Source organism: Protopterus annectens, chromosome 11.part0 (assembly GCF_019279795.1).
Source record: "Protopterus annectens isolate FY-2018-M chromosome 11.part0, PAN1.0, whole genome shotgun sequence".
In the NCBI taxonomy this organism is placed as follows: Eukaryota; Metazoa; Chordata; order Ceratodontiformes; family Protopteridae; genus Protopterus; species Protopterus annectens.
Window position 1 is genome coordinate 113,922,919 of NC_056745.1, and position 16,135 is coordinate 113,939,053.

The window sequence follows — 16,135 nt, forward strand, 5'->3', positions numbered from 1 at the left end:
CACTGTTAGCATGGGTCCCTGGTGTAGATTAGAGTAGGTCAGGTCCTCAGACCGTTTTTTATTGGCAAATACCCATGCCTATTTTGGCGATATTAGTCAACACAACCAGATCACCTAGAACCATATTTTTACTCCATAGAGTGGCTAGCCCTGCCATGATGCAGTCTGTGATCTGTGTTCTGCTATCTTGATTAAACAGTGTACCACAGTAGATGCCCAAAGTGTTTGCTGTATACAACCCCCCCCCCCCCCCCCCGTAGGGCACCATCTAGAGTCTGTGCTGTTGCCCTTAGCTCCATTATTTGCATTCTTCCCTCTTCAGGCCTATAATGGAAAACATTGCCGCCTTTTGCATGTACCTCTCCAGATGCACTGCTCAACTTGAAAGGCCCTAACAATGCTTAACTAAAAGGTTACATGTCTCATACAGGCTTGTATGTGGTGATATATGTTTGGTATTTTATTCCGTTAAAGAACCTGTCCCACTTGACCTCCTACACCCTTCATCAAGGTGACAATGCTATGACTATATTGGCATGATAGACAAATGACTCAGCCTATCTTCTACCTATAAAGTAGTCTATCCATGTATGGCAAACAGTTCAATGTACAAGTCACCTTTAAAACCAGTCTTGATGACTGGATGGGTATTTGCAAATTCATCCTGGGCTCGGGACAGGCAATTTGTGCTGGTATGTTGAGATGCACAGGCTGGGCTTCTCCTTGAGCTTCCACTCCACTTACCTAGTATTATTTTGTAATCCTGTGAAACAGAGCTGTAGGAAGGCTGTTTAGGAATCTGGGTTTTGCACCTTTTAGCACTACTTTTAAGTCAGCACCACTGCCTTCAAGCCTAACCATTATATATACACTATAGATTTTGAAACACTGTTATGTGAAACTCATGATGAAATCCAATAAATACTTACAATAGCTCTACAAAAGTCCCTTACACCAACCATTTAAGCAGCTGCAAGATTGTAGCTTTTTAAATTATTACTGCTGTTTCTACTGGTGCCAGGGGATAACCAGTGTCTCATCTACATGAATGATCACACCTAACAATTTGCATCTGGGGCTGTTTTCCCCTTTGCTCCTTACTAGCTATGTTTCTGTTGTGAACATTTAAAGTCAAGATGGCACATGTACCCTCAATGGTCCCTATCCATGAAAGGTAGGTCAACATACAACAGACAGTTCAGCACCAGAGACATTACAACAGCGAACAAAGGGCCTGTCTTATTACATTTTTCAAAATAAGACAAAACTGATGAAACTTAATCACATATGCAAACTTCTTTCAGTATAACAACATCATCATCAGCACAAATTAAAACATCTAAATAAATGAGATAATTTTGAATGTTGTGAGGCTTGTCACCAATTGAAAAGTAACCCTAGTATTAATGAATATTGAAAGATTATAATGAATACTCAACAAAATACTGAATCAGATGTAATACAGTACTGACACTTGACCAAGAGTGATTAAAACTATTTTGTAAAGTATTAAAAATATTAATTTAGTCTTATCTTGTCCTTTTTAGTGGATCTTGCCAGCCTTATCTTTTGTCACTGTTAGTCACCAACTTGTCTATCCCCTTAAACATAACCCGTGTGTATGGCTTATATAGGTTATGTTTATACAGTGCATTAGTATTTCTAGGGTAATGGATGTGACACAAGTGTTCTGATATTGTAGCCTTTAACATCCTGGATGTCTTGTATGTTTATCAAAGTTGCACACGTACAGTATGGGGGAGCAGATATATTACCCACTCACTTCTGCCTGCAATTAAACAACATATCAAAAGCTTTGAAGTATTTACTGATGAAAAAAACTTATTTTAATAGTATATAGAGGTGGTGGTGCTGCGGTAGCATTGTCGCCTCGTAGCAAGAATTTGTCCCGTTCGATTCTCAGCTAGAGCGTCTTCTGTGTGGAGGCATACGTGAATGGGGCGTGCCTTCGTTGAAGGTTGTGCGTCAGGGCTGGTAACCCGGTACGTAAAAATCCACTACCAATCATTAGCGGACTGGAGTTCTGCTGTGGCGACCCCTAACCTGGAAAAGCCGAAAGACACAAACAAATTTGCTGAAAGAGCAGTTTCTACATGGTGAAAACTCTACTAAGGGAGCCATGCCACCTGTCAGTTTGGTTTGAAAACTATCTTTAGAAACATTCCTCTTAATAATGGCGCAAGTATTGTTCCAAAATTTTCCTTGTTCTAAAGATGTAAATATGTCTGGTAATCTCACCTTGGTCTTTATCACCCTGTAACATATGCCTTTGTTTCTAAATGATGAGTATAACCTTGCCAATATTACCATCATATTTATCATATCCCTTGTGTAAAATTGTATTAGTGAGGTCTATAGAAAATCTACTGTAAACTTTTTGACCATCAAAAACTGTGAATTGGGTATATTGTCTGTAACGTGCAGTAGGTCACTGACATTTATAGGAAATAATTTTGTTGAAAGACTTTCTATATGGAGATCTAATTATCACACCATCTACAGCTTTAGTAACAGTAGCATCTAAGAATTATGCAATAAATAAATTATAGTTAACTATGAACTCAGTTCCTCATTTATTCTCATTCATGTACTAAACAGCTTCTTTCAAGTAACCAATGTCAGGTTTCCATACTAGCCACTTGACATCCAAGTAATGTTTTCACATGTCTGTAGCATCCAGAAGGAGACTGAACATGGAGTTTTGTCTAAAACTCCCATAAACAGATGTGCCCTTGGCGGTAGCCTGAATCTGTAAGTAGCAATGAGAGTCGGAATAGAACACATTTTTTGTAATGAGAGCCACAACAGAACACATTTTTTGTAAGTATGTGTCCTGTTTGTCTAATAATAAACTTACTAAGCAATGAGCTGTACCAGCAATTTCTGAGGGTGTAGGAGTGGGATTTTTCAGCCTGCTTGTGGACTTAAGGAAGTGTGTAAAAAAGTACAGACTTGGATCAGCTACCTGTAATTGCTTGAATAGCCTAAGGTCATTAATTCCACATTCTCACAAACTTGTCTTATGAAATCCTTAATTTTTCTTTTACAGCCTAACATTAGATCTGATGTCATTTTCATTCGTTCCTCAATTGATGGGTTCAGATCTGAGATTGGGATCCGACTTGGCCATTTATTCCATTGGATCCTAGAACTCTCAAGCTCCTCCCTTTACCCATAATGCCCCTCCAACCTAACTTATCTCAGATCTCATTTGCCACCATTAGGTATCAGACGCAGGTTCATAACTCTCAAGTGATTTTGATATAATCAGGTTTTTCCTACCATGGATGTTTGTGAGTTACTAGAAATTTGGTATTTTGCCCTTCTTCCTTCCTCCCTGCCTCCCTCCAATAATTTACTGTTTTAGTATCCTTCCTTATCTTTTTTACTCCTAAGTTAATGCTTGCAGTATTACTTCATTTACCATTGCTGGTATTCCTTCATACTCCTTTGAGTGTCTTACCTACTGGTCGTTTCTCCCTTCTATCCTTTTTCTCTTTCCTTAAAAACAAATAAAAAGGACATTTTGTCTATTATAGATAAATGTGACTCTATTGGTAGTGTTTATAAGGTGTCAGAGAAACCTTCTGGGTTTAAAAATTGTATTTCCTGTGGGCTTAAGATCCCAAATTCTGATCCCCACAGGGAAAGTGTTTATTTCTTGGGTCTGTCCCACCTTGATATAGACTGATAATTTGCTCTGGTTTCAATTCTAGGGCCTTAGTTGACTGTAAGAACAAGTAAATTTTGCAGGGTCTCTTGCCTTCCAAATCTTCCTCCTCAATGGCTGAAGCTCAACCCCTTTGTAAGAAGTTAGAAAAGGCAAAAAGTGGTTCTCAAGCTAAGGACAAGGAATCCCGGAAAAGGTCTCCTTTCACTCAACTTCAGCTTCAGCCCTCTCAATGGAGACCCTTGCCAAGTTCCTAAAAAAGTCATATCCATCAGTCTCTGATCCAACAGCTCGAAGTTGTAGATCTCCATGGATCCTTTTCCATCGGATCCTATTTCATCCAGCCTCCCCTCTCCATTTGTAGGGGAGTCACCTAGGCCTTCTACTACTACTTCCTCTAGAAGCCTTTCGGAAGCAGACATGAACATGATGATGAGGAAGTTCCTCAGAGGAACAGATACTGATGGGGGTTCTTCTGGCTCCAACCCCTTCCGGGTCTGAGAGATAATGACTGCCCACTTCCCCTTTGGTATCTTCTTCTCCAGTTCATCCTTCATTTTCAGAGACAGTGGATCTGAGATCCCTGGTGGTGTCTATTTTGGATCCAGAGAATGTTCTTTGACTCCGTATGGTAAAATTTTACACAACTGCACTTTATCATTGTGTAACATTCTGAATTTCTGGCATTTTCTTCATTTGCCACTACTAATTGTATTTAGTAGTAGCAAATGACCTGAGAGGCATACACTTGTATCAAAATGGTGGAGATGGAGGATTCACAGTGTTTCTTTTGTAGCTTTAAAACTCTAATTTACATATGCCTCTCCAACAGATAGGCTGTTTCCTTTTGGTTGACAGCTGTTAACTTAATCTGTCATTAAGGGTATGCTTTTATTGCTTAGCAAAAATCTTAATTTAAAAACACTGCTGGCTTGCAGGGTTCGTTAAGCCAGTTAAAAGGTGAGGACAAGAATAATTTAATAATTTGCTGTTACAGCGTACATCTCACGCAGCTGTACTTTTCAGTGTGTCACGCAATAACATTGCTGGACTTCTGTTTAACTATGCCAGTCTGTCAAACAAATACCAAGCATATTAAATTCTTGAAATCCATGTACGTGTAGTAATTTTGGCAATGTTTTACTTAGTGAGTTTAACAACAGGTTCATTGAATTTTAGCATCTGAGCAAGTTGTGTTTATCATATTAGTAATATAGCATCTGAGCAAGTTGTGTCTATCATATTAGTAATAGTTGTACTCTTCTTCTGTTCTTCGATAGAGCATAGGTGTGCTTAACATTTTGTAAATTTTCTTTTGCAGCTTATATTTCCCTGTAATAATGTAATACTGATATAATGTTCTTGCTGTTTATGCTGTACCTTATGTAATACTTTTGTATGCTGTCTCTTCTTTTTAATTGCCCAGGTCATGGCTGAACATGGTCTTCAGACCACTTCACATATCACATTAATGGAGTTATGCATATATTTAATTGTGACCAGCTTTTAGGCTGCTAATAGGACTGTTATTTTATGCATATTCAATTCCTACAAGGACTGCAGTAGTTTCAAACTCAAAATGACATGAGCTATTCAGTATTATATCTAGCAAATTTGTTTATTATCTGAGCTTGCTTAAATTTGTCAGTCAATTCCAGGATGATTGAAATCACCCAGGATGATAGTGGGTGCAGCAAAATTTGCATTACCAAAGCACCCTAGAAAGTAAAGTTTAATCAGCACTAGTTTTGGAACAGTCTGTCAGTCTAGTTTTATTAAATTTGGAGTTACTCACATTATCGGTTATTGAAGTATCACAGTCTGATGTAGAAGAGGCAGTTTGATGATTGATGGTTAGATACAAAAATTGAAATGTCATCACCTAACATGAGTTCCTAACTAGATGGTCAGTGGCACAATTATTTGTACAAATCCCAGAAACTGAGTATACGTCATTGAGTGCATTGTCATTAATACCAGTTGTTATAATTCAGTCCTGTTTACCTAGTTTATTTTTGTAGAAATTTACTGTTCTAGTGCATAAGTAATAGAATTCATGGTTGTGTGTTTGGAAGATGCTCTTTAGAGGGCTTTTAACTTAAACCTGTAAAGTATGATGTAGCTAAAATCTTTCTGGAGCTAGGATGCAAGAAATTTCTACCCTGTGAAATTTAAGATGGAAATAATTAGACCCACAGCGCACTATGTTTAGCAACACTTTTCTATACATTTTTGGTTCGAGTCGCACTCTGACCATCAGCCATGCCCCATAATCCCATCCCTCCTGCTCAGAAGTCTGGCTTGCCCTCTTATTGGGGTCACCTACAGAGAAAGGCAGCCTTGGAACTGAGCAGTCTACAATTACATAGGTCAGGGAGAGAAGCTGGGGTTGGTAGTCTTAGTATAGTCTCCCTTAATGCCAGCTGAGGGTTTACTTGCATACTTCACTCTTTTCCATCTTCCCCTTGGCTGTAGGTGGGCATGTTGCCACAACAGGCCCTACAGTGCTGAATCATAGGTGTTTAATACTACCATACACCCAGGCCACCTACAATGTAGAGCACTGCATGGTATGCTGCAACCTTCATGGTCCAGTCTGCTGTTTGATAACACCCTAGTTTGCACAAGGAGCCACTTAAAAACAAGACAACTCCACTACCATGGATTCCAGGTGGGCAAGCTGTGGAGTCTGACACCTCCCCCTATTCACCCCAGCCAACCTCTTCAACATTAGAATCCATTTGCTGAACACAATCTGCTGAGTTTCTGCCCCTCTGAGTTAAGATTGGCTCCCGTCCCATTATCAGCAGGACACTCACAGGTTGAGCAACCTCATCCCGCTGTATAAAACAGTGGGACTTTAAAAGTCCCGCTTTACAACAACACCGAATTGCTGTGGAAAAACTGCAAACACTTCTGGTTTTTCCTCGGCAATTCGGTTATGTCACCAAAGATGACAAAACCAGGACCTGCGGGCAGAGCTGTTCCCTGTTAGGTCCGGGTTTTGTAACTCATGCAGCAATTGGTTGTAGCTTGTAAAGGGGGCAAGGATTCAGTGAGGAAGAGCCCTACAAAGATAATCTTTGTAAGGCTCTTCCTGGCTGAATCCAAGCTCCCCAGTGTCAAACTAAAAAAAAAAAAAACAAAAAAAAAAAAAGCTGTTTGCTACAGGTACTAACACTAACTCACACACAATTGTGTGTGAACCATACAGTGGCCCCCAAAGTGTTGCAAAAAAAAAAAAAATGATGGAAGTTGCAGTGGTTCGACCGAGCTCTACAAAGAAATGATGCAACATCGTATACTATGAGGTATATTAGCACATTTCTCACTTTCACCATTTGTAATCAAACTGGTATGACCGCACAAAATGTGCTTACAGACTCATTTTTTTTAAATGTTCTTGGAAGGCTAAGGGCACTTTACTGAATTGCATGTGTTTAGTTTCATCTAGTGACCACCCAAGGTGTGTATGTTGTGTGTGTCTTGGGGATCAGAGATTGTTGTGTAAGCATTACACTATTTCCAGTAGTCAGAATTGTATATGTTTGTCGTCCCATCTTTACTCTGTATACATTCATCAGTAGGATTTACTAATGATTGAATACAATTTCAAGGTGATCGATACTTTTTGTCACATGGCTGGTGCTGTGGTGGAGGCTGTATTTTTTCATATAATAATGACTTTTCTTGTTTATGTTTTGTACTTGTGATGCCGTCTGCACGGAATTCTTACACATTTGTTATGCATGCAAAAGACACAGCAGTCGACCCAGGACATTATCGGTGGAGGCAAGCAAACCTTCATAGCATAGTTGCAGAATTGTTATGGCTGTAACCTGTACCAGAAATGCGAACATGATATATTTTTGAAAAGTTAAGCAACGTACAAACCACCGTGTATTTTTTAAACATCCTTTGCATAGTTTGTACAGCAATGAGTCACACTTATAAGCAATAATATAAGATGTTTTATAAATTTCAACCTCTAACAGGCAATTTCTTTTTTTCTTTTAAGAGGGCTCGCATACTTGCAAAAATTGTGCAATTAACGTTTTGGTTTTCAAAATGTATGTTAACACAAACCTTGTTACTCAAGCACCTTTCTAACTTTATGAGTAATATTTAAAATATGTCCCTATTTTTGAGGGATGGGAACATGTTTAGTGGTACCCTTAACAGCTGTGGTGATATCATGGTAGGGAGTGTGGCCAGTGTCATACTGGCCATACTCCCATGCTCCACTTTGGCCCACTTTAAAGGTGGCAACCCTACTCTGAGTTGGTCAGTGTGTGTTCAGTATCATCTTTCCCCATAACATAAGTGATTTTATATCCCACATGTTGCATTTTTAAATCTATAGTAAACTGGTAGAAACTGGTAGTTTTTTATCCTTGAGGAAGGAAGATGCTTACTGAAGACAGTTTCATGTCCTGGTTAAAACAGACTGATCACATCCTACTACACTTTAATAAGGTTTTCCAGTCTTTCCATTGCCCAAAACCTGCAACTAGAACTGGATAAATTGCAATTCTACTTATTTACAGACTGATAAACCTTATGGTTCAGTCCCCTTATTACATGGACCAGAACTCTGATTCTCTTAACTGTCTGACTGGAGGTTCATTTAAAACTAAGTGTAAAGGAAATAACACTGTTATACTGGGTCTATATTATAAAGTCGAAGCTTTAGGTAATCGAATACGTAAAGCTCAACACCTAAACAGCGAAAGCTGTAAATATCGAATGGCCACTTCCACGAATTCTTTAGTAGGGAAAGAATTCGCTTGGCCGGAGGGGAAAAAAAATTCACTGAACCACGATCGCCGTTCTCAATGCCGAACATAGAAAATCGAACTACACTACCCTTTTGCTGTAGTGTAGTCGATGTTTTTTGAGTCTGCATTCTGCCCATTGGACAGCTGCCTTTCAGCCATATGCTGGTTGACCACTTCCCAGAGTGAATGCATTCTGCATTTCCTTCACAGTGCTTTACTGCTCAAGTGGGTTTGCTCTTTTCCTCTCTCTACATGTGTATGTAAGCAATATCTTCATGATATATTGGTACGGGTGCTCAAGAAGTTATGGTGCTGGACATATTAAAACTGTTTGTAGGCATAATTACAGATACAGCTGTACCCCTTGGATTAGCAGCTCAGAAAATCCTTTCAGTGTAATGTTTACATCTGTATGACAGTTGGGAGCATTAAGAAGAATGTATTTTTTTAATATTTTCTCTATCATGTCTGGATAAGTGAGTATCCTGATTTGCATGCCATTATGTCTTTCAAGCTTTGTACAAAAGCAGCCATTACCCCTCCCTTGTCTGCATGTCCAACTTTATATTTTAATTCATAGTTAGTAAACAGTTTGCCATCAATTATTCATAACAATAATTGTAGGTGTTGCTCTAATTCAGGGGAATGTACCTCAACCAGTATTTTGCTCCTAGGTTCATAGGTGCATACTAGGCTAATGACCACTAGGGCCTTTTTAAGCCTGGCCATGCATCCCAAATCACTCACAAGTTCTGTTATCCTTGATAAATGTAAGCATGGTCCTGGAGATGAAACCTTTACATGCTGCCTGTGTCCGTTACAGACATAGGTTCTAAACCATGGATGAATTTCATCTTCCCTATCTAGTTGTCCAAGTTATAGTTGAATTGGGTTAAGGAGGAACTGTACTTCACATAGATGTGGAGCCTGTTCCAGAGAAGGGGTGGTCTCTGGGATACATACCCTCTCTGTCCAGCAGGTCCTATTTACATCATAGACTAGGTTTAATTCTTTAGAACAAGTAATTCTGGTGGTAGGGGTTTTGTGGATATGCAGGAGGTCCATCAAGGTAAGGACCAACAATGCCTTGTATGCCAGGCATAGATCTCCCATCAACAGCCTATAGGAGAAATAATACAGGGATAGGGTTTTGAGGTGGTCTGCATAGGACATGCATTCTTTTATTGATGAATCTCTGTGGATGTTCCAGTTGTTGGATGTGCCAGGTCATGTACACACAAAAGGGGGGCACTGTACTCAATGACAGATCTGAGGAGTACTGAATATAGTAGAACAATGACCTGCTTGGGCCTATACGCCATACATTTGTTTATAAGTTGCACAACATAGATTACATAGGCTAGATTACTGTCTACGTGTGTCCCCAAGTCCCTGCCTGCTAGGTTGACTCTTAGGGTGTGTTGTCAATATGATGGCTACTTGGGGTGGATGATTTCCCGAAACATACTGTTATGCATATCTTGGCATTAATTTTAGTCCATGGCTCTGACACAAATTAATTCTGTATCAGCCCATTCTGGAGAATGTTATTGTCTGTGGGGGATTCTATGACTGCTCCTAATTTGCAGTCATCTGCAAATTTGGTCAGCCGGGGGCCTTTGACATTGGCCTTGACCAGAGAAGCAAATGCAAAAAATGAGTGGTCCCAGGACTTGGCTGACTTGCATCCTACTTGAATTTTCTTGTTTCCCAGGCTGATGGCTTTACAGATGGATTGATGTGTCAGTGGGCCCAGACATTTTTGTTGCCTGTTATATAATCATCTTCACTGGAACAAGTTACCTGCTTTTATAGGTTTACTTGGATTTACTTTCATCTGATGTCAAAGGGTAGAGGCAATCTCATCAGGATTTGTTGGTGACATATGTTTGTGTGACATTATGAAGTTGATGGAAGAGCAGCTGACACCACAGGTTCTTAGGAGATCATTTCAAAGGAAGTAGTAGGACCTGGCAAGGTCTATTAATTGAGAGTAATATAGCTAGAGATATTAGTTCACTGTATGGTGCATCTTAGTTCATTATTTCACTGTTCACAAATTCATGTTTACTTTTTACCCATTTTATTTTATTTGCCGTAACGTTAAAAGATCATTGGATCTCTTTTTGTTTGTGATCTAGGTACAGATGAAAGGAAGAAAAACTTGTGATGCATACTCAAAATAGTGTTGGTTTTAACTTACAGTACAGAGGTAACTAGAATTAGATTAATCAGATATTTAATATTGTTATATCCATTGGAGGTCTAGCAGGGGCACTTTTCTAGTATTTATTTGATGTAGTTAGACCAGGATGGGGGCATAGGTAGTGTGGTGGGGGCGCCATGGAGCCCTCTTGCCTAGGGCACCAGTTGACCTAAGGCCGCTGCTGCCTATAAGACATAAACAAACCACAGACAGATTTGGTTTATCATTCAGAATAATTGAGCCTGCATATTTAAATGATTGTACCAAGGTACTTGAATTCAATTGCATTGTGAAGCTGAGTTGTGAGCTGCCTAAAAAGTGAGCAGTATAGCAGGTAAGTGAAATAAAGGGCATGGAAGGGAACTGCAAATCTTTGACCTTTAGTTGGAAACCGCCTTGGATCCACATGACAGTGAACAATGTAGAATTATTATTAGATATACTTGACCTTTTTTATTCATGAGCTAGGTCTTACTTTCAGTGTTTATAGAGTGGTCTGCAGTGATCCAGTTAATTATTTTGTAGATCAGAATATTAGTGAGGAGTTCAGCTTTGGGAATTATGGCGAGTCAGCCTGCATTGCTGGCTCTGTCTCTTTGCAGTTATAATGAATCTGCTGTTCTTCCTTTGTAAAGTCTGAAAGCTGCTTTTGGAAATTGCTTTAGAGTTGGGATTAGTACCACTTCCAGATTGACTGTTTGAGATGGGTGGGGAAAAGAGTAGATATCTAATGTGTGCAGTATTATGTACTTGATTAGAAAAGGCCACAGACTGTCACATATTTTGAAGCTGAAATTAATCAGGTGACTTCCATTTGGTCTGAAGATTTTCATTTGTTTTTGAATATGCTGAGATGTTTCTGTATAGCATATGGATCTAATCTTTTCCAGATTAGCTAAGTTGTCACATTTGCTGTAAAAAAACGGCACAAGTTAATTCTGTCAGCCCTTTCTGGAGAATGTTATTGTCTGTGGCTACACGAACTACAAAATGAACTGGCACCTCACCTAAGTGTCATGTTTAATCATAGCCTCACCTCAGGCTTTGTGCCCACTGAGTGGCGCACAGCTACAGTTATCCCACTCCACAAGGGGGGATCCAGCTTGGATCCTGGGAACTACCGCCCCATCAGTCTGACCAGCCTGATCTGCAAGGCCATGGAATGTATTATCATGGAACTTATAAACAAAGACATTGGCAACTTCAAACACTGGACCCCACCCACTTTGGGTTCATGAAGGATCATTCTTGTCTCCTGAACCTGATTGACTTCTTTGAATCAGTCTCCAGAGCTGTGGACAAGGGTAAGGTGGTCCACACAGCCTATCTGGACCTCGCCAAGGCCTTTGACACCACCCCCCACTCTGGAATCATAGATAAACTTACTAAGCTGGGCATTAATCCCTACGTCACTCGATGGGTTGCCAACTGGCTTACTGACAGAACCCACACTGTAAAAGTAGCTGACTCCAAATCCAGCTCCAAACAAGTGGAGTACTTCAGGGTTCAGTCCTGGGACCACTCTTGTTTAGCATCTACTTCTCTGAAGTACAGGCCAACACTAAGGGACTGTGGCTAACAAAGTTCGCAGATGACTGCAAACTGGGAGCCATTATTGAATCTCCTAATGATGTGCATACTCTGCAAAAGGGCCTTACAGAAACAGATGCTTGGTGCCAAAGCCATGGGCTTAAGCTCAATGCCAAGAAATGTATAGTTATCCCCTTTGGAAAAAAACATGTACCCATGAATTGCCACATAGGTGGCAGTACACTAAACACCGAAAGTGTGAAAAGAGACTTAGAGACACAGGTGGACAGTGGTCTCACCTTCGATAACCACATTGCCACAACAGTCAGGAAATCCTTCTATGTAGCACACCTCATCACTAAGGGCTTTTCATCCAGAAAAAAGGTCATTGTCCCACTGTACTCATCCCTCATTAGACCCATTATAGAATACAACGCCCCATTTGGTATGTACCTCTCAAGACACCTGCAACAACTGGAAAGACCGCAGAAATACCTCACTAAAAGAATCACAGGCCTAAAGCAGATACCCTATGCTGACCTCCTTAAAAAACTCCAGCTATACTCTGTCACATATCGTCTACTCAGAGGCGATCTCTGCTTAACATACAAGGCCATGTCAAACCCAGAGCAGTTGGACATGCTACACTTAAAGAAATCCCAATCCCTCAGAGCCACATACTCCAGGGATCTAAACCTTGTCATCACAATAAACAAAACATGCTGGAGGGATAGGTTCCTGACCCAGAGACTCCCTAGACTCTGGAATAGACTGCCCATACATGTCAAGCCTATTTGGCCCTCTTCAGAAGGAACCTTGACGATTGGATGGGAGAAATGAATTTCACCCCTGGATCATGTCAGTCGCCCTGCTAGACAGGGGTCCAATAAGTAAATAGTGTGGGAAGAAATAGCCAGGGAATTGTTATGGTTAGGCTTGTATAGGCCCTAGGGCCAATAGCCTAGTGCCAACCTATGAACCTATAAGTGTATAACACTAATATTTGTTTATTTTTGATACCTGAGAAAGGGTTGTCTTTGAGACCAAGATGTCCATATAGTCAGGATATAGACACACAAGCTGTTTTGAAGAATTGCTAAAATTTTAATAAAAGAGTATCTAGAAGTTTAGGTGACATGGAAGGAATGTTTAAATATCATTTGAGTTGTTGTTCAGTCTGCATAGAGATAACTCCATAATAGTTTATTGTAGTTAGCTAAATCTAGAGTTTTAGAAAGGTACAAGACATACCATACTAGTCAAGTTATGTTTATCTTTTGCTCCAAATCTGTTGCTGTTAAAGGACAGTAGGGCAGTTATAATACGGTGCTCATTTATAAATCCATGCTGCTAGTGCTAGTAATAAAACGATCCGTAGAGCTTAAGGTGGATTGGAAAAAGTGGAATAATCTCTTTTTTTCCAGCAGGTAGATTGGTATGCAGTTTATTTTGAGATATATAGACAGAACAGAGACAGTGGGCTCTTCATATTTTCGATATCTTTAGTGATTATATTTTAATTGGAAAACTAAATACTTGCTTGTCTTTACCTAACTTTATTTTATTATAGGCCTTTTTTAATAAGGTTACACTTTTTATTTTGTGTGTGTATTTCAGGTATATGCAAATGTCTGTGGTAGGAATTGCAGACATATTCTGTAAAGGGTTTTATCGGCATGAGAAAGTGTGCTGCAGTATTTGCCGTTGTGTATTACAGGGGTATATCTCTTGCATTTTGTTTTCTTCTCATCTATTTTTTTCACTGTGTACTTTCAGTAAATACCCCCTACTCTTCATTTGATTGGTGGCATAATATCTGTGACAGTTGTCACTATCTCAGACAAGTGTAATGTTTTTTATGAGGGCTGGGACCTCTGGTGTATATCATTTTCCTCATACTGCATATTATAATATGACTTCAGGTGCCATGTAAGGGAAGCAGAACCCATGAAATTCAGAAACAAGTGTGTGATTTGTTGAGCCACTGATACTGTTCATGCTTAGAAAACTTGTTTTAATATGCTTATAGAGTAGCACACAACCTTGAACAGCATGCTTCCTCCTGTTATTTTTATCCAGCAGCTGAAACATGTATGAAACCAGAAGTTGGTGTCTGATCCTGTAGCCATTAGTACTCATTGGGATGTTACTCAGTGGTTTGCTTGCCATTTTAAATCAAATTTATATTTGCAGTAGGATATATTTTTCTTATTTTTTCAATTAGGTAATTCACTGGAACTCTCCAAAGAAGCTGCGAGTAAAGAATAAACATGTGGAATTTTTTCGCAACTTGTACCTGACATTTCTTGAGTATGATGGGAACCTTCTTCGAAGGGAACTCTTTGGTTGTCCTAGTGAAGCTGATGTGAACAGTGAGAAGGTAAGTGAAGACAAACCATACTTTGAATTTTTGAGATGTTTCAATGTCCGTTAACATTAAAGCTTGCTACTGTAAAAACTTTGTTACTGCTGAACTTCAGAGATATGGGAGTATTATTTTAACACTGAAAACTAGAATATTTGGAATCTTGAGAATGTGAGGGGGCTTTTTTTTTTTTTTTTTAATTAGCATTAGTGAAGCACTGACTTATTTTCATTCTTAATGGGTGTGATATTTGATGTCCTTCCATATCACTGTTTCAGTAATCATAACATAAGGGATCTGCTGCCAAGGATAGCCCAACTTCCGGCCAGTGTACCACAGCCTTTGGAATTTATAGATGCCGTATGTCACACTTATGCCCTGCGCCTTGCATAGAGTGTCTAAAGGTAACATACAGATGTACTTACCTCAGAAAGTCCTTGCTCCCAGTCTGAACACCATCATTGATCTGAATGCTCCTTCTGTGCTGGTTACCGAGACATGTTTCAGATATATCTCCAGTTGGGGTTTCTTTTTATTTTTATTTTGGTATTTTTACATGCCATCCAGAAAGGAAAAATGTCATTGTGGGAGGAGAGCAGTCTCTCTTCTGTTTGGGTGCTTCTCATGACCATACACTGTTCTGTCTGCCAAGTGTTGGTTCCTAAGACCCTTCATAGTCATCTCTCCTCCTTGTCGATTTACCTGGAGAACCAAGGGCGTAAATTGTTGGAGCAAGGTGCTGTGGCGGAGTCTTTCCATCCCACAGGTCAGCCGCCTGCCAACAAAAAGGCCACAAAACTCAGGTCTGATTTGGTTGTTGTCCCACATCACCCAGACATCTCCCTCAAGGCTAGTGAAGGGAAGATCATCTGGTTGTTATCCTGTATTCCTCTGCCACGACCCTGTTTAAGGCCAGCATGGATCTGACTATTTTGCACGTCCTCAGAGGATTTACAAATGTCCACTTCGTATGTTGAGGGGGAACCTCAGCTGATTATATCTGAGGGACGGAGGAGAATACTGCAAATTCTAGCTTGGGTGGAGATTCCTGCTTCTTTGGTTGAGTGTCAGCAAGGGTCCTAATCTCCTAGGATTTTTTGGGCAGACATTCCTCAGAAGAAAAAATAAAAAAAAAAGCACATTTCCACTGCTGTTAAAGATCCCAAACGTGAATGGCAGGATTTTACCCAGAGGTTGTTTACTGCCTTATTGGCCTTAAAGCTTCAACAAGGATTTTCTGTACCTGTTCCTCCCTGGTCCTATACTCCTATTAAAAGGTCCGCAGAGCAGGACTCCTCTGAGAATTTGGTTTCAGGAGAAGAGACCATGGCATATTCTTCACAAATTCCTTCTCCCTTGGATTATGGGTCTGAGGAGAGAGATTCTGTCAGTCCAGACTCTCCCTTAGAACAACTCTGATTTGAGGATACTATTTCTTGTATGATGGTATATTTCAAATGGGACTTCTCTCAGATTTCTGATATTCAATAGGTGTTATGAACTCATCCAGATGGAGTCTCCCAAACCCTCTGCTGTACCTCCGATCTTGGCTGCCCTCTTAAGTA

General features: G+C 39.9%; 1 protein-coding gene across 5 annotated transcripts in view; it reads left to right on the forward strand.

Annotated features, from left to right (window-relative positions):
• The window catches only part of LARGE1 (LARGE xylosyl- and glucuronyltransferase 1), a 2,030,740-nt gene that overhangs the window by 1,709,698 nt on the left and 304,907 nt on the right, over window positions 1–16,135 (forward strand). For all 5 annotated transcript variants that reach the window (XM_044087485.1, XM_044087484.1, XM_044087487.1 and 2 more), the window contains one exon: window positions 14,430–14,585. In XM_044087485.1, the coding sequence (XP_043943420.1) occupies window positions 14,430–14,585 (156 nt within the window). The remainder of the gene's footprint in view (window positions 1–14,429; window positions 14,586–16,135) is intronic.